Source organism: Nicotiana sylvestris, chromosome 7, assembly GCF_000393655.2.
Source record: "Nicotiana sylvestris chromosome 7, ASM39365v2, whole genome shotgun sequence".
Classification (NCBI taxonomy): Eukaryota; Viridiplantae; Streptophyta; class Magnoliopsida; order Solanales; family Solanaceae; genus Nicotiana; species Nicotiana sylvestris.
Window position 1 is genome coordinate 3,468,880 of NC_091063.1, and position 24,002 is coordinate 3,492,881.

Sequence of the window (24,002 nt, forward strand, 5' to 3'; positions counted from 1 at the left end):
CATTTGTATCTATACCCGTTTTTTGGGTCACGTTTTAACTTGTACCCGCTTTACAAAAAAAAATTGCAAGCCTACCCACTTTTTCGCGTAACTTCAGCATACGGGCCTGAAGTAGCAAAGACAATCACGCAAACTTCAGTATTCTAGTAGACGGGCTTGAAGTAGCAAAAATTCCTGAACCACGTGTGTTGAAGTTTTTGTTTGTAATTGCTGAACTTAAGCATTTTAGTGCTGAATTTTGTTCTCTATTTGCTGAAGTTTTTATTTGTAATTGCTGAACTTAAGCATTCTAGTAGCTGAAGTTTTGTGATAATGAAGTTATTCAATTCATTTGTAAAAATTTCAGCACTAAATAAGCTGAAGTTTTTTTGTCCCGGATTCATTAGTTTTGTCATTAAGCTTTTTCAAAAACTTCAGCAGAAGATGCTAAAGTTATTTAGTTCATTTGTAAACACTTCAGCACTAAATAAGCTGAAGTATTTTGTCCTGGATTCATCAGTTTTGTCATAATGCTTTTTCAAAAACTTCAGCAGAAGATGCTGAAGTTATTTAATTTATTTGTAAAAACTTTAGCACTAAATAAGCTGAAGTTTTTTTTATACTGGATTCATTAGTTTTGTCATAAAGCTTTTTCAAAAACTTCAGCAGAAGATGCTGAAGTTATTTAGTTCATTTGTAAAAGCTCCAGCACTATATAAGCTGAAGTTTTTGAAAAAGCTTTCTAACATACTAGATAAATAATCACATTATTCTTTCATAGAGTATTACTACTATAAAATAATCAGATTGCCAACAGTATCTAAATCATAAAATTTGAAAACAATAAACGTGAAAAGAACAGAATTATCATGAAAAGAATCACGAAGTGTGACCTTAAACTTCTCGTACGTGGAAATATTCACAAATTATTGTCTACTAACTTACGTGAGTATTTATAATTTATTTTTAAATAATCTGATAAACATACTTATGACAATCATTCCATGAACTGAAGTTTCATAGCATCACCAACAGCAGCAGAAGGAAAAAGAAGAAAACGAAGGAGGAGAAGGAGGATGAGAAAGGGGGCTGAAGTTATTTAAAAAGTGGGTACAAGTTAAAACTTTTTTAAAAATGGATATACGTTAAATAGGGGCGACCAAATATGACGTCCCGTGCAATTTTTACTAATTCAGAATAGAGAAAACTACAGCCCAATTAACACTACTACGTGAGTAACATGTATGGGCCAGAGGCTGGCCCATTATCCAAAGCCCTATCTGTGTGAAAAATGACATCATGTAGCCATTTTTAAGCATGTTGTTTAAAATATATTCACAGTTTACAATATATTTAAAAATTAGATAATTTTGCTCAAACTTCAGGACACGACATCCTAGAGTTTAAACCTCAAAATTCAAACTTAGGACATCGTGTCCTAAAATTCGAAAATTGTATCTTGAATTTCGAATCATATGTCCTGAATTTTAAATTAGTAGTTCATAAATTTAGCACATTTAATACTGAATTTCAAATTAGTAGCTCACAAATTCTGGATAATTAGTGGGTGTTTGGACATAAAAATTGTAAAAATTCGAAAAAAGTGAAATTTATTTTTCAAATGAAAATGTATTTGAAAATTAGAGTTGTGTTTGGACATAAATATAATTTTGGGTTATTTTTGAATTTTTGTGAGTGATCTGAGTGAAAATTCTGAAAAATAGCTTTTAGGAGTTTTTCAAATTTTTGAAAAATTTCAAAAATAGTCTTAAAGGAAAAATTAAAAATTTTATGGCCAAATACTGATTTAAAAAAAAAGTAAAAAATTTAGAAAAAAATTGAAAAAATATTTCATGGTAAAACGGATTCTTACTCTTGAAATTTGGATAAATTGACTAATCTTTAAATACATTGTAAATTATGGATATATTTCAAATAGCGGGCTTAAAAGTGGCTATGGCTGCAATTCGCCCAATATTGGTCTCTGTTCAAGCTATGGCGATTTGGTGATAAGAATTCAGCAAGATACAGTTAGTTGTTCATGGCCGCTATGGCCTTTACAAAATTATCGTTTGATTATATTTCTCCTCCTTTCAGTTACCCTTCTTCAAAAACACTTCAATTTCCCATTCCATTACCCAAAATTCAATCTTTGCAAAACTTTAGAGCTAAAAGTATAAGAATTTACTGTTCTTCCCAAACAATTCATTCAGATAAAGAAAATCAAACGAATCAGACAAAAAAGAAGCAAAAACCTAGACCAAGCTTTCTCGAACAAGTTCAAGATAAATGGTCTGTTAAAACCACTTCATTAAGGGAAAAATTCCCTTGGCAAGAATTAAATTCAGTATCAATAGAAGAAGTTGCAGAACAAGACCTCCTTTCTTCTGTATCAAAAACTGAAGAAAATCCAGTAGTAAATGAGTCAGTGAGTTCTGGTTCAAGAATTAAGGTAAATTTAGCTCCTTGGGTTCATGGAAATCAACCCAAAAAATCTCAGCTTGATTCTTTTGAGGCTAGAAATTTTGAAAAGAATGCTAATTGGGAAAATAATGTTTCTGAAGAATTGGATATTGAATCAGGAAAAGATGAAAAAGATATCAAATTGGAAACAAAGGTTTCACATAGATATGAGGTTCAGAGTTCCTCAAATTTTGACAAGGGTATTACTTATGCTAATTCAGATAGATTGCCATGGCAAGGTGAGAGAGATGTGGGACCTGCGAGCGGAGACAAGCTGAGAAAAAGTAATACAGAAATGGCAGAGAAAATGATACCTGAACCTCAACTGAAGAAGCTAAGAAATGCAGCATTGAGGATGGTGGAGAGAATAAAGGTTGGATCAGCTGGTGTAACACAGGAACTTGTTGATTCAATTCATGAGAAGTGGAAAGTGGATGAGATTGTTAAATTGAGATTTGAAGGTCCTCCTTCACATAATATGAAGAGGACTCATGAGATTCTAGAGGTTGGTTCTTGTTAATATTAGATAGATATCTAGTACATACATTTATGTTCATTTGTTGTAATTATTGGCAAGTGGCACCTAGATTGTTGTCAGTGATCCACACAGTTAGTCCCTCCGTCCCAATTTATGTGGCACTCTTTCCTTTTCGAAAAAGAATGTCCTTATTTAGAAACAATTTATCTTTAGAATTTCTACTGTGCCCTTAATGAATTGTTTTACAGCCACACAATAATCTATGGTTTTCTTTAGACCACAAGTTTCAAAAGTCTTCCTTTCTTTCTTAAACTCCGTGCCGAGTCAAACGCCGCCACATAAAATGGGACGGAGGGAGTATATTTTTCCAGTTTTCTGTGTAGATTGTAGTATTGTGAATTCTTATGTGTATCATACTTTGACCATTGTTAGCATAGAACTGGAGGATTAGTGATCTGGAGATCAGGCAGTTCCATAGTGTTATACAGAGGAATACCATACAAGCTTCCTTGTGTACAATCTTTTACGACAAGAAATGATGATATTGACGAATCAGAGTCTTCAAAGAATGATAACGGTCAAAGCTTTGGAGTCAAATCCTTAAATGAAGCTACTGAAAGACCGAGAAATGGTTTCAGTAATCTGTCTGGTGCAGAAATAAGGGATTTAAGCGAGCTCAACATGCTGCTAGATGAAGTTGGTCCACGATTCAAAGATTGGTCAGGTCGTGAACCACTGCCTGTTGATGCTGATATGTTGCCTGCTGTTGTTCCTGGCTATAGACCTCCTTTTCGACGTCTTCCTTATGGAGCTAAACTTAACCTTAAAAACAAAGAAATGACGTACCTGCGCAGAACTGCGAGAATTATGCCCCCTCATTTTGCTTTAGGTATGTGGAAAGGGTTTCTAATGTTTCGTTGTCCTCTTTTGAAAATCTTTGAACTCTTTTGACCTCCAAACTGTTGTCTGCATTGTTCAGGAAGGAACAGAGAACTTCAAGGTTTAGCCGCGGCCATGGCGAAGCTATGGAGAGGAAGTGCTATTGCGAAGATAGCCATAAAACGTGGTGTGCAAAATACAAGCAATGAAAGAATGGCAGAAGAACTTAAGGTAAAAAGATAAAGCTCGCTACAAACACTCTTAGAAAGTTAAGACTGCATGATAAGGACACGCAGCATTAGTAAGTGTTAGCAAGAACGGAAAGAAGACAGAAGTATACTAAGAACTAAGATTATGACAAAAAGTTAGATTTTCCTTGGCTTTTTAAACTTGCACCTTATTCTGGCACTTAGATATCCCAGCCACTACATTGTTGGCTGCTTTTGCAAGTTATCATTTTCTGGATTTTGTTTTGGGAATCTATACTGGTGTAGAGTATGGCTGTCCAACGGGACGGGACCGGACGGCCCGTCCCGCGTCCCATCCCGTCCCGTCCCACTTCATTTTAAACGGGATGGGTCAATGTTAAACGGGACACGGGATGGGACAGGACGACCATTTCGTCCTGTCCCGCTTGTCCCGTCCCATCCCGTCTGTCCCGCGAGTTTTTATGGTATATTTGTGGAATTTTTGTTGTATTTGGTTAGTATAAAACAAATTCAACTTATGCACCGGCCATTAATGAAATGATTGCAAAATTTAAAATGTATTTTTTCTCTATTCCCCAAGTTTATTTAATTTCTACAATACTTAAACCATATTTAAAATTAAGAGGTACAAAGGGACTTGTTCGTAAAATTTATCAAAATTTAGCAATTCAAGAAAATGAACAACCATCTCTCAAGACTTCCAAGCTAACATATATTCTTGTGCTAGAATCTAGATCAATGTTTGATAAATATAAATCTATGGAAATAACAGGTGGTGAAACTGCTCCTTCTACTTCTAAGTCTAGAGTAGAAGTTCTATAGGAAGATATGAATTATATAACATGTTTTGATTCCTCTATTGATGATGAACTTGATTCTTAGCATCGGAGAATGCTTTTAGTGCAACAATATTTCAAATCGGAGATCATAGAGGCCTAATTCAAACAGAAACCTTCCTAGAAGGTGGCCGTGTAGAATAGGTGCTCTTCAAAAGAATTATATTCGTATGTGAGATTTTAAAGTTCTATTAATAAAATAACAGGCTCTAAGCGTTGATTTTTTTTTATGAATTGTCTTAGTTACTTAATACTTTGAAATTATAATTACTAGAATATTTCATTACAAGTCTATTGTTTTAATATTTTATAATTTTTTACTTAGTTTTCTAATTTCCTTTTTAACATTTAAGTTTATTAAATAAGTCAAAAAACTAGCCATTGTAAACTTTAAAAACTTAGTCATTTTCAAAAAACTAGACGTTTTTTTTATTAAAAAAAAAATACACTTAAGTCCCGCGAACCCGTCCCGTCCCATCCCATCCCGTTTGTTAGCGGGACGGGATGATCCGACCGTTTCGTCCCGTTTGTCCCGTCCCGCCACCATCCCGCTTAATGTCGTTCCGTCCCGTCCCGTTGGACAGCCATACTGTAGAGTATACTCCATAATCGTTCCGTCAAAGTTGCAGTTGAGTTCGCGAGTTCGCTTCCTGATTCACAGGCATTCTTTTATTCTTTAGAAAAAATGTTAGTGAAAGTTTAATGAATCTGACAATAGATCCTTGTTGTTCAACAGGTATTGACCGGAGGAACGCTAATCTCCAGGAATAAGGACTATATTGTCTTTTACAGGGGTAATGATTTCTTGCCACCTCGTGTCACGGAAGCCCTAGTAGAAGCAGAGAGCAAAAGTGCTTTCTTACAGGATCAAGAAGAACAAGCACGGCAAAGAGCAGCAACCCTTATTCATTCTGATACTAAAGCTCCTAAAAGGCCATTGATTGCTGGAACTCTTTCTGAAACTATAGCAGCCACTTCACGCTGGGGAAACCAACCTAGTATTGAAGAGAGAGAGAAAATGATGAGAGACGCTGCTATAGCAAGGCATGCTTCTCTTGTCAAGCATCTTGAACAGAAGCTAGCCCATGTAAGTTTTTGTAAATAAAGGTGAAAATACTGCTGCAAATGTGCAAATGAATCATTGTTGGATTGGTTCCTGCAGGCAAAAGGCAAGATCAAAAAGGCAGAAAATTTGTTACGGAAATTGCAGGAAAATCGGGAACCATCTGAGCTGCCAACTGACTTGGAAATATTATCTGCTGAGGAAAGGTTTCTGTTTCGTAAGATGGGTCTTAGCATGAAACCTTTTCTGCTTCTAGGTAAGGGTTGCTACTTGCTGAATCCCATAGTTTCTCTCAGGATAGAGCGCATAACTAACACATTTCTGTTCAGGGAGGCGAGATGTTTTTGATGGAACTATAGAGAACATACATTTACATTGGAAATACCGGGAGCTAGTAAAGATCATTGCGGAGAGGAGAAATGCAGCACAAATAAAACACATTGCAGTTACCCTTGAGGCTGAAAGTGGTGGCCTTTTGGTATCTATAGACAAGACTACCCAAGGCTACGCAATTATACTCTATCGTGGGAAAAATTACCAGCGTCCTAGTGAATTCAGGCCCAAAAATCTTTTGACTAAGAGGCAGGCATTGGCCCGTTCAATTGAACTTCAGAGACGTGAGGTAATATGTTCATTATTGTCATTTTCTTTCGCAGATAGATGTAATTCAATGTCTCAGATATCTGGAGATTAATCACCTTACGGATGTCTACTGAAAAAATTTGCAGGCACTAAAGCATCATATAACAGAATTGCAGGATAAGCTTCAGAATTTGAAGTCTGATCTAGTATGAAATTCCTGCTTTTTATGGAAATATATTTTCCCTTTCGTTCAACTTGCAAATCACCTCTTGCTTTCGTTTTTATTTACTTTTGCTGAAAATTCTACAGGAAGATATGAACATGGTTGAGGAGATTGATGAGGAGACCTTATACTCGAGATTAGATCCATCTGATGATGAGGATGATATGGAAGAGGTAAGAGGAGACTCTAGAAACTTCTTTATAAAAGTAGAGTAGGAATATTTCTTGAATCAATACCCTGGAACCAAAATGGAATATTAATCCAATCGCAGGAGGTTGGGAAGGAGGATCAAAACCACTAATTGACAGTCTTCCCCACCCCTCAGCCCTCTTTTTTCTTTTCATGAAACTGGAAAAAACACAATATAACAGCATTAAAAGCTCTGCAGTTATGTGTCAACTGCCGGTTTGCTGGAATTAATGCAAGCGGTGTACTCAGTTGAGAGTTGAGGACATCACACTGAATGAAATTAGCCTAGGGATGAATGTTCCCTATTCAATTACTTGGTCTACTTTAGTGGCATCAATGCACATATTAATCCCAGACTAGCTGGTGTCTGCTATGTGAATTGTCTGAATTCATCTCGCTCTATTCAGTTTAGACCAGATAAGGGAAATATTTATTGAAATGTGTTACTTGGATTACTATAACGGTCCATTTTTACGATTGTTGATTTTTGATTCGTTTGCAGAATTTCGAGGAGAAAGGTTAGAACTAGTAATAGCCGAATGCTTTTGAGGATGATGTTGCTCTGTTGCTCAACCGAGGCTATGGGTAAGATATGGACATATTGTGTCAGCACATCTAAAGCGGAAGATGTTTCTTTGCACACTTTTGTCACTAGAATTGCTGGATTATCGCCAGAGGCGGATCTAGAATTTCTAGAACATGGGATTACCACCAAAGATAGGATTTAGGGGGAATTGATCCCTTAAATAACTCAATATTCAACCAAGTGCGCGTTTCAACCTTTGTGGAGCATGGGGCCAGCAAATAATATTAGATCAATTCTAGGAAGTCTGTACATAAAACACCTAGTTTAGCAGAAAGACCACGTGCACCATAATGTAGGCCCAAATTTGCCCCTGGTATCGCTAAACTTTTATTTCAGTAAACAGTAGATTCATCAACATTATACAGGTGCAGGCGATCCTTCAATGAACTAGTCAAAAAAGAAAAGAATCTTTTGGTGAAATGTGAACTTGTCTAGTAAGTTCTATGACAACTTACTGGGACTGACTAGTTTCATTTTTGTGTTTGAAGTGAGAACTGGAATGAATACATTGTCGGACTTTTACTTGTAACCACTTTTACGTTACAGTTGTGTCCCTTTTATTTGTTTGTTTTTAAAGTGTTTCGTTTGCATGCTTATGTGAACAATCATTGCCTACATTCGGACGAGTTAAGTCGTCTGTTTCTGCATAACCTTTTCATCGTGATAGTTTTCTTAGACACTTTAATCAACTGTGACCTCCAAAAGGTTTCCAACTCATATTATATACTATAATTTTATGGGTTACTTCTCCTGAGAAACAACATTTTTGCCATTCAGGGTGAAGCAAAGGTGTACCTGAAGAGGGAGTAGAGTAGCAGTCAAGGACTGGTATTCACGTCGATGTCTCATTATATCCAGCCAACTAGTTAAATCTTCCAGAAAGCAATTTACAGAAACGCGTATTTTCCAGGGTATCATCATGATATGTTATCATTGGTAAATTTTGCAGTTCTTACTTTAGCTGGGAGGCCTTGTATATATAAGAGATATTTACTGTTCTGTATAATACCTAATTCCGGTTATGTGAATAACGTTCTTAGCCTGATAAATATATTGTTATTGTTGTTCTTCTGTTTAAATATACAAGCATTTTCTCGTTTTGAAACATTTCAAGATATTCGATACTACCTTATAACTTTCACTTCCAAAAATTCAAATTCATAAAACTATTTAAATTTTGAACTTTGGTCCGATGTTGTCTATCAAATTAACTTTTCAACCACTACTTTAATGTCTTCACTAATAAGATGTGAATTCAAATTAACAACTTAACATATATGTTCAATCAAATACTGTCATAAAAAACAAACGAGTATTATTACTGATCTCAATTTGAATTCAGAAACCCTGTCAACACAGAAAAAGTAAAACATGGGCTTCTGCAATTTTATAATCCTTCATTTTGCAAGCTCGAGATAAAATCCAAATGCATTGGGAACGCAACAAACGTTCATTCTCTTGTTCATCTTGTTATGTGTCTATCTCATACTGAATATGCAGAATTTTCTCTCTAGTATGAAGCACAGAAGAATTCCCCATGTAGTAAAGCCCGATGCGATGCCAAACAAGCTCTGAATTACACTGAGAAATACAGCGACGACCCTGCCAATAGTTTCTGTCATTTGCGCAAGTTATACTGTAACAGCCAGCTCCCACATTTAATCTAAAACCACAATTTCAATGATAGTGGCATCCACAGTACCTGCCTAGTATCCTAGTTCTTTTGCAGACCTTCCTTTATGAATGGCAAGATTACAGGCGTTAACTCAGCTTGATGTGAGGTATAACAATGATTGGCTCCTTCGATGATATGTAACTTGTGGTTTGGTATGATCTTATCGAACTCCAAAGCATCTTCCAAGGGAATAATTTCATCAGCAGACCCATGAACTGTCAATACCCTGTACAAGTGAAGTTCAGCAATTAGTACCTTAGATCTCATCGAGTCAATGGTGCATTAAAGGTGAAAAGATCAGAATAGAGATATATCGCCAACAATCAAGATGGCAGTGAGGTTAGAATGCTATCATACAAAAATCTCAATGGTAATGAAAAAAAGAGAGAGAAGTATTGACATAATGGAAGCAACATCAGTCCCACCTGCATCCTTTGTCAATTTGAAGGCATGCATCATGCATGTTTGTGTGAAGTCGATCCATTAAACTTTCCTCGGTAACACGGTAATCAACTTCTCCTACAAATAGAGAAGCATATTTTCAGTTCTCCATAGAAAATGGAAACCCTATGCATTTTCATTGTCCAAAACCCTACTATGTAGATGGGGAAGAAATGGTTATGATAGCCTAAATAATCATATAACATATCGAGCAAGAGGTTCTTACTTGTCATTGGAGCCTTACCCTGTCTAAGCTACTATTGTGGTTCATCTGCATCTTGGTCTCAAGAACCAAAGAGAGATCAAATACAAAGACTCAAGGCTCTTTTCTGAACGTGCATCCAGTAAATGCATTCAAGATATAGAAAATGAGAGTAGTTCCTGTACAACTGACTCATACCCCCTAACAAAAACTTAAGGAGCTTATAGAATCCCATAATAAAATAGAGCTATCTACAAAGCTCATGTCGAAGGGGGTAGATATATACAATATTAGTCAGAAAAGTAAAGAAAACAATTGCATAAAGGGTATAGGAAACTATAGAAATTGTGCCTTTTGACTCTTATCTCTCTTGAGACGTCAAACTTTTTAAAATATAGGCACGATACAGAAGTCGAGAAATCAGGGGCAGTTGTGGCATTCCCATACTGAGATTTGTCATCTACCAAATTTCACATATTCTTGGTAATCTGAATTAACACTGACTATAAAATGAGGAAAACGAAAAATTCCACTCTACGGGCAAAAGGGAAAATATTTATATGCATAAGTTGAATGAAGATTTGTGTCATTACCTGCTCTACTTTTAACATCAATAAAGCCATCTTTCTTGATTATTTCCAGGAAGTCCTCGCCCAGGCGCTCTGCAATGCCTTTCTCTAGATTGTAACGGCCAGACAAATTGACAATTGTGTGAACATCATGATACTTAGAAGCATATAGAAGCACAACATCCCCTCCTGCAACAGTTTATTTCTAATAATTAATCAACATACAAGAATATGACAAACGCCAACATTTCTTGTAATGTCATTAATAGAGAAAGACGAGGGCACAAAACAAAGTACATCATTATTGGCCTCCAGTAATTATTATGCAGGGATAATTTCCATTCTTTGCATTGAGTTGATGAACTCTTTGAATTAGTATATTTTATTGGAGTAGAAAATTTTATGTCAAATCTAAGTATATAAATCCTTCTTGCTTGTCCTCTTCTCCTTGTAGAATGTGGGTTAGGAGCAGGGAATTCAACCATAAGGAGTTGTCATAGCTGATATTTCTCCCCCCGTATGGCCCTAGCAGTGAATATATGTAACCTACTTCTCCGTTTGTTCTGTTCTACCCATCAGCTTAAACCTTGGTGGGCAGAGTTACTCAGTCCTTGTGCTGGTGTGTCGTAGCAGACTAGCAGGTATACTAGCAGGTACCTGGTGGAATAGTCAAGGTGCGCACAAGCTGGCACAGACACACTGTTAACAGACAGTTTTCTGTCTGTTCTCGGGACAGCTAATTTCAAAATTAATAAGGGGTGCAAGAGCAGCTAGCCGATATCTTTTTTTTTTTCTTTCTTTTTTTCTTGTATAATTATAATGATAACTAGCTGATATAATCTAAAAGGAACAAAGGACTTTAGCATATTTTAGCACCTTGAGATGCTTTTCTCTTTTCTCTTTCTTCTTGAACTTTGATTTTGCAGTTACGCATTAACAGGATTTATGAAGAAGAGCCATAATATGATTACGTGGGAGAAGGAATATGCATGTCTGATATCAAAAGGTAAAATTATCACATCCAGAGAAGACCAATAAGAAAAAACCCTAAAGCATAATAGTTTCACATGCAAACCCTCTTTCTTCAACATAGTGTGCAAAATACTCTTGATATACTATACAACTCTTGGCAAAAGTTGACACACCTTTACTATGTCCAAGGACTGCTGTTACTTTGCGGTTTGCTCCATTAAAATATTCAACCACAGAATGCAAGTCATCCGCCTCTCTACGGTAGTTACCATACTGAAATGAACCTTCACTTTCACTAGAAAGCAGTTGAGAATGTACAACCAAGAATTGTGAAAGAATTAATGTTAGTCATTGCAAACAGAAATTTGGGACAACAAATCTATGAAAGCAGTGATGATGAGAGAGAAAGTTAATCAACAAGAAATATGGAGTAGAAATGATGTAACATCTTGCTCTTTGACCCATTGTATTGACCTCTAGTTAGGTAAGTACTTCAAGGTACCTTACTGTCTCTACAAGAAATCAACAAAGAGAAGCATTTGATGCAGATATTTCAGAATTTTTTACCAACCATTGCCACATTGGAATAATGATTTATTCCCTTAGGGCAAAAGGGCTCACAGTTAATCTTTATTTGGAGGTTAAAAGCCTCTATAGTTGCAGGCAGTTGCAGTATATAATATGAACCAATGCCGAGAGAGAAGTACAAGCAATAGATTAGTAACAGACTGAATATTAGTTCCTTACCAGATATAATTGCACATTCTTTTCATAATAAGAAGGAATAAGAAGAAGATACCGCTCACCACAATAACAATAGTCTGCCTATAGAGCATTCAGAATAATAAACAAAAAAAAAAACTATCCCTTTATATAGACATTGCCTGAACAGTATGGATGGTCCTTTTAGTACCAAAGGCTTACCCATTTCCAGGAAAATCAAAGCGGAATGCACTGATTCCTTCTTTCTCCATAGCAACAGCAAGGTTCACCATAGTGTAGAAGTCCTATCAACAGAAACACAATGAAAAGTTAGATGCTTCACAAGCAACTCTCCCACCATCAAACAGACTACATATATACTGATAAAGAAGCATGGACAAAAAAACATCTGCTATTGGACTTAAACCAAAAATTTTATCTTGTCAAATCATGCAAGAAAGCAAAGGAGTCAGTAATTGCTTCAATCATGAACTTAAGAATATACTTTCCTCCATACCATCTATCATAGCTCTACACTGATCTTATATAACATTTGACTTCAATTTTATTCATTCCCGAAAAGTCAGATAAGATAATTTGCTAATAGTTCAGAGCTCCATTCTAAATATAGCCAAATCAAAGTTGTAATTTCTATTGTTATCTAGAGCATCACTTGAAAATATAGTCATAATAATTTGCTCGACAGGGTGGAAGGTGAACCTACAAGCACTACATCATGTTGACACAAGTAATTCTCAAACTACCGCTCATATTCGTCTTTGTATAACTAGATGTCGTGCAATCTTCATGAGGTTGAGCCCTAGCCAAATTCTGATGCTCGACTGGTATAACCCAATGTGCCTTTCCAAGGACATCGCTCAAACTAGATCTATTTTCCTCAATAAGAGACTAAACATTAATATCAAGAAACCCCATGCAGGATCAAGTAAATATGGAAAATCACCAATCCATTAAAAATCAACGAAAATTTTGTTAACGGATATGTGAAGCAGCAATGGATGCTGAAAAGAATACAGATAGTTGAAAATTCAAGGGTGCAATATAACAGCTAATGTAGCAGAAGAAACATAGTAGACATGGTAATAGTTCAAACCTTGGAGGATCTGAATCCATGACACAAAACCACTATCTCCACCGATCCAGTATCATGCAACACACCAACTAGTTTCTCATTGTGTTGGTTCAGCACTGTAATTTTCTTCTGCACAGCTGCTGAACATCAGGACACATGCATCAGTAAGAATGTCAGAACATATGTTATTAGTTGACAAGGAATCCGCATTCCCTCTTTCACCAGTATAAGCAGATTGATGAATATATCGTAGCGCTTTTAAGTTTTAATTGGTATCAGGCTCCCATATTGAAAATGAAGAGGAGTATTTAAGCTTTCACCAAAAAATTGTCAAGAAAACCCGGATTACCATTGCTGCAGATAATTCTGCAATAGCTACAACACAACAGCATAGAGCTGTTTGCAAACAAAGGGCCACTTTTTCCGTAGTAATTATAGATCATATGTAATGAAACTCAAAAACTATCATAAATAAGCATTTTTCTTCATATTGTAATTCTGTTTTTTTTTTTCCAATAAAAGCAAGCTAAAAATTGTCACCTGGGTTTTGTGCCATATTAAAAGCAACTCTGAATGTGATGTTGCGCCTGCGAGAAGGATTGACGCGCACCTGTGGTAGTGAAAATTCTGAGAAAAGTGGTCTTTTTTGAAGGACAAAATTCGGGGATACAACATTGAAATTGTACGCTAAAATTCCCATATTGATTTTATTGAATCTAATTGGATTATACACAGAATAAAAGTCAAAAGAGGACGAAAGCAAATTCTTGGCTCTTACCTACGTCTGGACAATATTGGTTGCTGGTTGCTAATACTAGTGACTGCAGTCACTGAATCAGACAGAGGAGTTGGAGCTTGAGATGGAAGTCAAAATTGCACATAGGTCCTTTTTTATAATGCTTTTTCTGTTTTGGTCCTTGACGTTTTTCTATTTGGTCAATCAATCCTATGGAATATCCTCGAAGAGACATTTGCAACCAATTACGTAAAGAAAAATAATATATGGCTTAATTTAAATTTGAGGATTAGGAAATGGTCCGAAACTTTTTTGATGCTTTTTTGGACAAAAAACATGTTTCTAATGCTAAAAAAATAGTTACATAACTAGGTAAAATGCAGTACTATACTGCATTTTACTTTAACGGAAAGTTAGTCGTTAAAGTAAAACGCAGTATAGTACTGCGTATTATTTAAAAATTATTTTTTTAACTAATTCCCAGTACTGTACTGTGTTTTACTTTAACGCAGTACAGTACTGCGTTTCACTTATTAATTTGGGCCAGCTATATTTTATTAAAGCAATTCCCAGTACTATACTGCGTTTTAGTTAAACGCAGTATAGTACTGCGAATTGCTTTAATAAAATAAAGCTCATTCTTCCTTGGACAACGACAGAACCGAGACTCCCCCATTAAAAAAATTTCGAGCACTGTTGGTCCCCCCCTCCCGTGTCAAAGTAAAAAAAAAAAAATTTGGGCCCCACCCGTCACCTAAAAAGCAAGGAGTGTAGGTCCCACACACAAGACAAGCTTTGGATTCCTTCTTTCGGGTGCAAAAATTCGATTTCAATCAAATTCAAAAAACTTAAATCGAGGTATTTCAATTTTGTTTATGTCGAAACTCGTATAGTACATGCATATTTGTATTGTTTAATGTGTTTCCATGTTAATTTGTGTTATGTTTGTGTTTAAATTTGTATCTTATTTATACCCGGATTGATTTATTAGCTTTGGTACAAAAAATTGTTAAAATTTGATAAATTATTTGTATTGTTAAAAAATTAATATTATTTATTTTGTTTGTTGTTCATATTTGTATTTTATGTTAGTTGTTTTTATATGTAATAGTGACCTTTTAGCGTAGTAAAATAAATAGCATTTTAGCGTAATAAAATATAGAGCCTTTTAGTGTAGTAAAATATAGAGCTTGTCAGTGTAGTAAAATATAGAGCCTTTTAGCGTAGTAAAATATAGAGCATTTTAGCGTAGTAAAATGTAGAACCTTTTAGCGTAGAGTCTATGTAGTTTAAGTATGTAGTAACTGCAAACTCTATCCAATTACACTTTACAAAATTAATTATTTAATTTATAACAATAAACTTACAAAAGTAACAAATTAATATATGTTGTAAAATTAACTCCAATATCGAGCCTGGAACTCATACATAATTATTCAGTCTAATTCAATAATTTTTAATTTAATTCCTTAAACTAACAAAATTCTAAAAATATTGAAATTGACACGCATAATAATTAAGGATAACTCGGTGCTACCGGGCCTCAAAAATCAAGCCTGAAACTCATACATAATTATTCAATCCAATTTTAAACATAATTAATTATTTAATTTATTAAGCTAACAAAATTCTAAAAATGTTGAAATTGACACGCATAATAATTAAAGATAACTTGGTGCTACCGGGCCTCAAATATAGAGCCTGGAACCCATATATAATTATTCAGTCCAATATTAAATATAATTAATTATTTAATTTATTAAGCTAACAAAATTCTAAAAATATTGAAATTGACACACATAATAATTAAGGATAACTTGGTGCTACCGGGCCTCAAATATCGAGCCTGAAACCCATACATAATTATTCAGTCCAATTCAATAATTTTTAATTTAATTCCTTAAACTAACAGAATTCTAAAAATGTTGAAATTGACACGCATAATAATTAAAGATAACTCGGTGCTACCGGGCCTCAAAAATCAAGCCTGGAACTCATACATAATTATTCAGTCCAATTTTAAACATAATTAATTATTTAATTTATTAAGCTAACAAACTTCTAAAAATGTTGAAATTGACACACATAATAATTAAGGATAACATGGTGCTACCGGGCCTCAAATATCGAGCCTGGAACCCATACATAATTATTCAGTCCAATATTAAACATAATTAATTATTTTATTCCTTAAACTAACACACACAATTAATTTTGTTTAAATTATAGTAGACGACATGGACTTTCATCCGCCTCCGCATCCTCGACCTGTCAAGGATCAGCTACTAGTATTGCAGGGCGACTATAGGTCCTCCTTTGTATGGGAAGGACAGTTATTGATGCAGGCTCTCCGCCCCAGGAGACCTGACGATTTGTGGGAGTTCATCGTGGAGCATCCTTTCCACATCGCTGACCGAAATTCATCATCATCCCTTGTGAGGGCATCCACGTTCGGCATGCTTGGCAAATTATCAAGGTAGGAAATATTCCGCTCATGAAATGGCACGTGGGACTCGTACACTCTTGGTCTAGCGGGAGGTGGAGGAACATGTTCCCTCGTCAGCTCAGGTTCAACATTCACTTCCTCCTCCTCATCACCCTCATCATGGAAGGGTGTGTCATCCCCAGACTCATCCGCATTGTTGTCATAATCACTATCATCTTCCTGACTCTGCGCATCTGCCAAATCACGAGTAAATACGTCGTCTATGGGCAACTGTGTGAGGTCAGGAGCTTCAAGAAGCTCGTTTTCACTACACAAAAAGAACAAAATGATAAGTTACCCAACTAGATAAATACTTTAGATATAGTTATATCACTTTACTTACAAGTCGTACTGCCTTGACGTTTCATGATGGATATTTTCTTGTTGGTGATGACTCTCGGATGGACCATCGTGGTCCAATACTCCAGAACTACGCATATTCCAACTAGGGGCGGGGTCATAACTTGTAAAATTCATATCCGGACGATACCCCCTATGAAAAATATGAGTGTTAATACAAATCCAATTAAAACATAAAATAGACATTGCTAAAGCGTAGTAAAATTGAAGTTTACCAGTCGTCTTGTTGATTATATAAAGTCGAAAAATTATTTTGTGGCTGCTCATTCGCCGGTGGTGACAAGTTTAAATCAAGGCAAACTCTTTCATCAGTAATCTGTCCGGCAAAAACTGCTCCAGAATAACCACCCGATGACTGAGGGTTATCCCTACTATGTACGCCCTCATTATTGGGAGCGTCTTCCACCTTGACGTACGTTTCCAATAATTTTATTACAATAAATTCCCTGTATTCATCCGGAATCCGCAAAAAATCTCTAAGAGTTTCATCATCCTCGATGTTAAACTCAGAATAATAAGCAAACGCCTGCGGAGTCACTGAATACGGAAATCTACCGGTTACTTTAAGGTTAACCGAACGCCTCCTATCACTCATTTTTTTACGTAACAACGATACCAATTTATCGTACTCCATAGTAAGCGGCAATTTAACATGACACTGTGGAGGTGAGCTATACCTCACAGAGTTATTCTCCAGCACAACCTTACCCCCCTCTAATATAGTGAAACCCTTATTTTTGGCACTTCAGACATTGTAAAAAAATGATTGATAAGAAGAAGAGAGAAGTATGAACGTAAGTAAAGTATTGAATGGATTTTTATAAAATTGAAACGCCTTTAAATAAGGCAAGTCCGAGCTTGGGGTGTAGAATTTTTCTATGTAAAATGCAGTACAATACTAGATTTTATGTATTTAAATTATTGTTATGTCAGTTAATTATTGGTGGGGCCAAAAAGAGTAAAATGCAGTATAATAGTACGTTTCAGTGTAAAACGCAGTATACTGTGTTTTACAAAAAAAAACCTGCATTCCTTCAGAACTGGGCATTAATAAGTGAAACGCAGTACTGTACTGCGTTTTACTTTAACAGCTAACTTTCCGTTAAAGTAAAACGCAGTATAGTACTGCGTTTTACCTAGTTATGTAACTTCTTTTTTTTAGCATTAGAAACGTACTTTATATCCAAAAAAACATCAAAAAAGTTTCGGCTCGCGGTGCTATTGGTTCCATCCAAAGTTATAATAGTATGCAACTAGTTACTTTTTTTTGTTGTTGACAAAATTGCTTAATTTGAAAAGCTCCAAATAAATTGAGGTTAATGAAATAGAAGAAATAACAAGAATTAATAACTATATATGGTAAAATTGAAAGAGAAAAGAAAATGTTGATTAAATAGCTTGTTTGGATGGTTGTTGTATATCGTTGTATAATGTATCATATTGTATTATATTGTGTTGTATTGTTTTGATGAATATAACATTTGTACAGATTGTATCATTTGATGTCGTTTCATGATATCACGCACAACAATGAATAAAATTATACTATTACAAAGAAAAAGTAAGCTATTGGGTAAACTTATATAAAAAAGTCGGGTAAAAGATAAAATAGGATTATTTAATAATGAGAAAGGAGAAGATGATAGAAAAAAATAAGATAACGACTAACGATGCGATCAAATTGATATAATAAAATTTAATTAATAATTAAAATAAATATTGCATTTAAAATAACAAGACCATGCAATACAATAGGTGATAACCATCCAAACAAACTATAAGCGAGTTTTATCAATTTATTGATCATTCGAGTTTCGAGGTCACAAAAGTAAAATAAAATTTGAGACTACTGGATTACTCGTATTACACTTCAAGTAACATATAAATTTCTCTAAAATTTACTTTTAACATATCATTTCTTACTCCATAGTCTTTTTCTTTTGTTTTTCCACCCGGTGTTTGGTATCCGTATTGAAGTTCGACTATATCCGAATTCGCGCCGCGTATCGGGAGAAAACCTACCAAGTATTATTTCATTACCAAGTATTAACCTTTTGGTTAACTAGGAGCAACACCGTCCTCTACGCCACACCCTTTGTGGTTCTTACTCCATAGTTAACGAACAATAAAAGGAAGAAAACATCCCCTTGGTTTCCCAGCTGTTTGCTATATCTCACTCCAAATTTGGATTATTATTTCGCCGCCAGTCTCTCCCAAAGTCAGACATGAATCTTCCTCACTTTCATCCAATTCCACAGCGCTCATTCAATGTCTACTTCTCTACAATTTCACGTTTTCAGATAGGTTCCTATTCTTCTTTTCTCCCTTCTTCGAAATCTTCGACCTTGAGGAGGAGCATTAATTCTTTCACAATTTCAGCAGGTTCAAGAGCAACTAGTCCCAGACAAATTCCAGCACGAGACAGAGTGATAGATTTTGGAAAATACAAAGGTAAAATGCTGGGTACACTCCCATCTAAATACCTCAAATGGGTTTCCAAAAATCTTCGAGCTCGCGATTTTGAAGAGTGGGCCAAGCTCGCAGATGAAGTCCTTTCTGACTCTGTGTATAAGGACCGAATTGAGTGGGAGTTTGCTCAGAATCTCCTGAACGGGGACGTTTCAGCAAGCACGCAGAGTGCAGTTTCTGAGTTGCTGGAAATCAGCACAAGATTTGGTTGGGACAATGAAGATAAGTTGGGTTGGAGCAAAATTGATTATGAATTACTTGGTACATCCAAAGGCGGTCGAATACCAAGACTTTCTGATTCTCCAACTAAGAACACCAATTTAAAGGGAACAGCTCAGGAGGAGGAAACTGGAGAAGGTGAAAAAGACAGCAGGGAGAGAAGACGGGAACGGATAAGGTTACAGAGGAAAAAGAATGATTCTGGCTCGCGGTTGCAATCTTCAACTATGACAGAAAGAATAAGAAATTTACAGAATCCTGAGAATCATACTGATTATAATACAATCAACAAAGACCATTCTGTATCAAATACTGGAAGTCGTTTTCCTGGGCGCGAAGCACTGTTGAAGAAGGCCTTGTCTCTTGGTAGCAGGAAACAGTTCTAGCAACTGTGCAATTATCTGTTTTGAGATTTTGTTAGTGTATACAAAAACTGGTAAAGTTGCTGCCATGTGATGAGGAGGTTACGGGTTCGAGCCGTGGAAACAGCCTCTTGCGGAAATGCAGGTAAGGTTGCGTACAACAGACCCTTTATGGTCCGGCCCTTCCCTGGACCCCGCGAATAGCAGGAGCTTACATGCACCGGGCTGCCCTTTTTTAGTGTATACCAAAATTGAATTCGTTCTTGCTCAAAGCATACTGCTAAGCTGGCGCATTTGTCATAAACAAGGATAGTGCAAGCCCCAAAAAGAGAATGCAAGATTGGATTTTAAATAAATTTTGGCTACTCTTAGAATTGTAGCAGCAAAACTGTGCAACTAGCTTATGTCTATTGTTGTAAACTCAATTGTACTTGATGTTTTGGCAGCAAGGGAAGCATATTGAATGGTTTTGCAACAAAGTATATTTGTGTAAGGATTTACAACTTCTTGTCGTACCAAAATAGTCAGAAGGCATGGTTCTAGGAACAGAGTTGTCTTAAGATAAACTTGAAGTCAGGGTAAGTGAACAATTCTCTGTTGGTGTAGACGAATTCGACAGCATAGTTGTGCAATCTCTGCCCACATAAGACCGCGTTACATTTGAAATTTCAATCAGGCTAACATTACTATGAGTATAAGAAATTAAGAACTACTCACGACATAATAGTGAATGGAAAGAGTGAACAAAAACAAGAGGAAAAGGCATTACTCGAACACCCAGGAGATCAAGCGCATACAACCAAAAAACAAAAATTCACCTAAACATAAGAGGGTCCTTTTTCTTTTTTGATTTCCAACCATTGTTTTGTACCCGCATTAGAGCTCCGACTAATCCGGATTCGTGTTGCTTCCGGATTCGTGTTGCTCAAGGCCTATCATATGGGAAGTGCTCCCTACCAGGATTTTTCCCACCTAAAAATAGAAGATGAGAAAGATAATCTACGACATACTGAGTGATAAAAATGGCAGAGAACAACCAGAAACATATACATGCCAACCACTTAACAATAACAACAGCAAAACAGATATATATATTGTGTGTGTAGAGAGAGAGAGAGATCTACAGCTACAGCTAACAGGAAATAACAATTAATAATCCTCATTATCTAGTATAACCTGTTAACATAAATATCAATGTCAAAGTAAATATATTGAAAAGGGAAAAACATTTTCAAATTTTCTTTTCTTTTCAAAGGAGTTATTGGTTCTAGTGTAGCTTCTCCAGTCTAAACAAACAATGCCTAAGATGTATTTACATTAACTTCACAATAGATCAGACTGTAACAGAGTCGAAAGGGTCCAATCTTGACCAACTTGCATCATAGTCAATTAGGATCTAAAAGATGAGGCAACCTTCCAAATTTGAGATTTGTGTAATAAAATAGATGATATAGCAAAGAACTACATTTATGCTTGAAAATCTTAACTTATCCATTTTCTTAGTCTGACATGCATTTATACATCAACGAAGCTGATAAGGATACAATGGCGAGGGGCAACAACCACAGTTAACTTCATGAACCAGGATAGTACCCTTCTTATAACCATCATAGTGGAAGGCAGTAAACCAGAAAGCTAGTTATAAACAAGAACAAATTCAAATCAGTTTTTACCTTGAAAAGGAAATTAAGCTCAGAAGATAACTAATGACCACAAAAACCACCAGCAGGGTCACATTTGAAGCATTCTGGTCCTTTTCCCTCACCAATTCCCAAAATGATAGCAAGTTCACATTAACAAAGAAAGACATTGTCACGACCCCAATCCCCAGTCGTGATGGCGCCCAACACGATGCTAGGCAAGCCCGACCAATTCGCCACTCACAATCCCTTATATAGAATTCATTACCAATTAATAGGATTTAATGCCAAATTAACATGATTATAACTCTGTAGTAATGGATAACAGTACGGAAAATCCATAAAATATCAATATAAATCCCACCGATCTGGTGTCACGAGCCAAGAGCCTCTAATACAAGTCTGTGTAGCAACCTATACATAGAGTTGTCTAGAATGCAGAAAATAGAGAGGATAAGGGGAGAAATCGGGTCCTGCGGACGCCATGCAGCTACCTCGATGACTCCGGAATAAGCTGAACAACAGCAGAAAGCTCAAACTATGCCTCCGGGATACTTGTATCTGCACACATAGTGCAGGGAGTAAAGTGAGTACTCCAACTCAGTGAGTAATAGCAATAAATAATGACTGACGGAAAGAAAACTCGTAAAACGCTACGCAGTTCTATATTAAAATAGTGAGAATATCAAAAACAACAACTGAATGAAGAAGTCAGTTAAAAGTCCTTTAAGCCAGTATTCATTTCATTTACTCCTCACGATAACCGAATTCATATTTGTACTGTTGCGGCGTGCAGCCCGATCCATATAGTATACTGTTGCGGCGCGCAGCCCGATCCATATATATATATATATATATATATATATATATATATATATATACTGCTGCGGCGTGCAGCCCGATCCAAGAATAATCGACTGCCTCACTGGGGGTGTGCAGACTCCGGAGGGGCTCTTTTAGCCCAAGCGCTATACTACTGCGGCGTGCAGTCCGATCCATATAATATACTACTGCGGCGCGCAGTCCGATCCATATAATATACCACTGCGGCGTGCAGTCCGATCCATATAATATACTACTGCAGCGCGCAGTCCGATCCATATAATATACTACTGCGGCGTGCAGTCCGATCTGCATAAATATATATACTGCTGCGGCGTGCAGCCCGATCTATAGCATATCAAATACCCTCACAGTGGGGTTCTCGACCCCTCTCAGCCAATATAGACTTGGCCTCTCGGGCACACTAAGATAAGACGGGGTTCTCAACCCACACGTTACTCTCATTAGGATTTAACAATTTCTAAAGTTGGTTAATATTATGTTTATCAGTTAAGAACATGACTGAGGGTATGATTTCGACAAGAAAAGTGAGGTCAACCAATACAAATGCCCCTAAGGGTTCTACAGATCGGCACAAGGCCCCAAACATGGCAACTAGCCCATAATATAATGATATTAATTAAGTCTCAGTCAAAAGTACAGTAGAGTCATCAAACGGGATGGACCGAGTCCAAATCCCCAGTAGTAACAGACCCCACTCTCATCATACAACGTGTGTCTCATCTCAACATAGCACCACGTTGTGCAAATCTGGGGTTTCTAATCTTCAGAACATCATTTATAACTATTACTCACCTCATGCAGGCCGAAATCCTAGCTCGCTACTCCCTTGCCTCGCAAATCAACCTCCTCGAGCGTCGAATCTGATCAAAACCACAAGTAATACGTTACAATAGGCTAAGGGAATACAACCCAATCGAAAAGACTCGAAAAATATCGAAAATCACGAAGTTGGCAAAACCCGAGCCCCGGGGCCACTTCTCGAAAAATCAGAAAATTAACATCACCGGATTCCTTATCTCGCCACGAGTCTATACATATCAAATTTACCAAAATCCGAGCTCAAATGCTCCCTCAAACCCCCAAATTCCTATTTCAAAAGTCAAACCTTAATCTTTCCCCTTTTAATCAAATTTTCATGAATTTAGATGTTGAATCTACAATTAAATGACGTTTCTAGGCCATAGGACTCACCTCCAATCGATTCCCAGTCAAAACCCTCTTTAATACTTGTCAAAAGCTCCCAAGGTTACTCAACAATGGAGGAAATGGGACTTGGTTTGCGGGTGAAATGTTTATTAAAACCCTTCTGTCAGCCCAGATTTTACTCTATGCGATCGCATAACTCAACTTTCCCAGGCCTCCAAAATGTCCTATGCGAACGCGCCCCCTTAACTACGATCGCACTGCTTCACCAATCAAACCTACACGATCACATACACTACTCCGCGATCGCATTGAACAAAGTACCCCTCAGAACCTCAGGTCCATTTAACACTACGCGATCGCATTACTCCTCATGTGATCGCAATAAACAACCTCCTCAACCTATGCGATCGCATACCCTATTCCGCGATCGCATTGAGAAATCAGAACGACCTTCCCCAAACCTTCTATGCGATCACAATTGCACTCCTGCGATCACTGAGAACAAAAATGTTCTGCAACACTCAGCTGAAATCTGCAACTTCAAAAACCAAGATTGGTCCGATTGACCATCCGAAATCACCCCGAGGCCCCCGGGACC

General features: G+C 36.5%; 3 protein-coding genes across 11 annotated transcripts; 2 read left to right on the top strand and 1 right to left on the bottom strand.

The window, feature by feature from the left end:
* The first annotated feature begins 1,932 nt into the window (after window positions 1-1,932).
* Window positions 1,933-8,566, top strand: LOC104245286 (CRM-domain containing factor CFM3, chloroplastic/mitochondrial). Of its 2 annotated transcripts, XR_011400991.1 has the most exons (10): window positions 1,933-2,947; window positions 3,353-3,809; window positions 3,900-4,030; window positions 5,581-5,931; window positions 6,007-6,163; window positions 6,237-6,529; window positions 6,636-6,695; window positions 6,799-6,885; window positions 7,404-7,486; window positions 8,265-8,566. XR_011400991.1 is itself a non-coding variant. In XM_070150832.1 (9 exons), exons 1-9 carry the CDS (start codon window positions 2,021-2,023, stop codon window positions 8,295-8,297), a joined length of 2,496 nt encoding a protein of 831 aa, XP_070006933.1. In that variant the 5' UTR covers window positions 1,933-2,020; the 3' UTR covers window positions 8,298-8,566. The 2 variants fall into 2 exon arrangements, 1 of the variants encoding a protein (XP_070006933.1); XM_070150832.1 differs by lacking the exon at window positions 7,404-7,486.
* A 219-nt stretch (window positions 8,567-8,785) lies between these two features.
* On the bottom strand, window positions 8,786-14,003 carry LOC104245287 (uncharacterized). 8 transcript variants are annotated; one of them, XM_070150849.1, is made up of 9 exons: window positions 13,920-14,003; window positions 13,682-13,751; window positions 13,163-13,281; window positions 12,271-12,353; window positions 11,520-11,641; window positions 10,399-10,563; window positions 9,588-9,681; window positions 9,190-9,388; window positions 8,786-9,089 (listed from the first exon to the last, which is right to left on the bottom strand). In XM_070150849.1, the coding sequence occupies exons 2-8, from the start codon at window positions 13,695-13,697 to the stop codon at window positions 9,202-9,204; spliced, it is 786 nt and encodes a 261-aa protein (XP_070006950.1). In that variant the 5' UTR covers window positions 13,698-13,751; window positions 13,920-14,003; the 3' UTR covers window positions 8,786-9,089; window positions 9,190-9,201. The 8 variants fall into 8 exon arrangements, with proteins under 8 accessions (XP_070006950.1, XP_009799184.1, XP_009799183.1 ...); XM_009800882.2 differs by having other exon boundaries at window positions 8,786-9,388; window positions 13,163-13,278; XM_009800881.2 differs by having other exon boundaries at window positions 8,786-9,388.
* A 4,772-nt stretch (window positions 14,004-18,775) lies between these two features.
* Window positions 18,776-20,254, top strand: LOC104245289 (uncharacterized). The gene has a single exon (XM_009800883.2). It carries the CDS (start codon window positions 18,948-18,950, stop codon window positions 19,794-19,796), a length of 849 nt encoding a protein of 282 aa, XP_009799185.1. The 5' UTR covers window positions 18,776-18,947; the 3' UTR covers window positions 19,797-20,254.
* The last annotated feature ends 3,748 nt before the right edge of the window (window positions 20,255-24,002 follow it).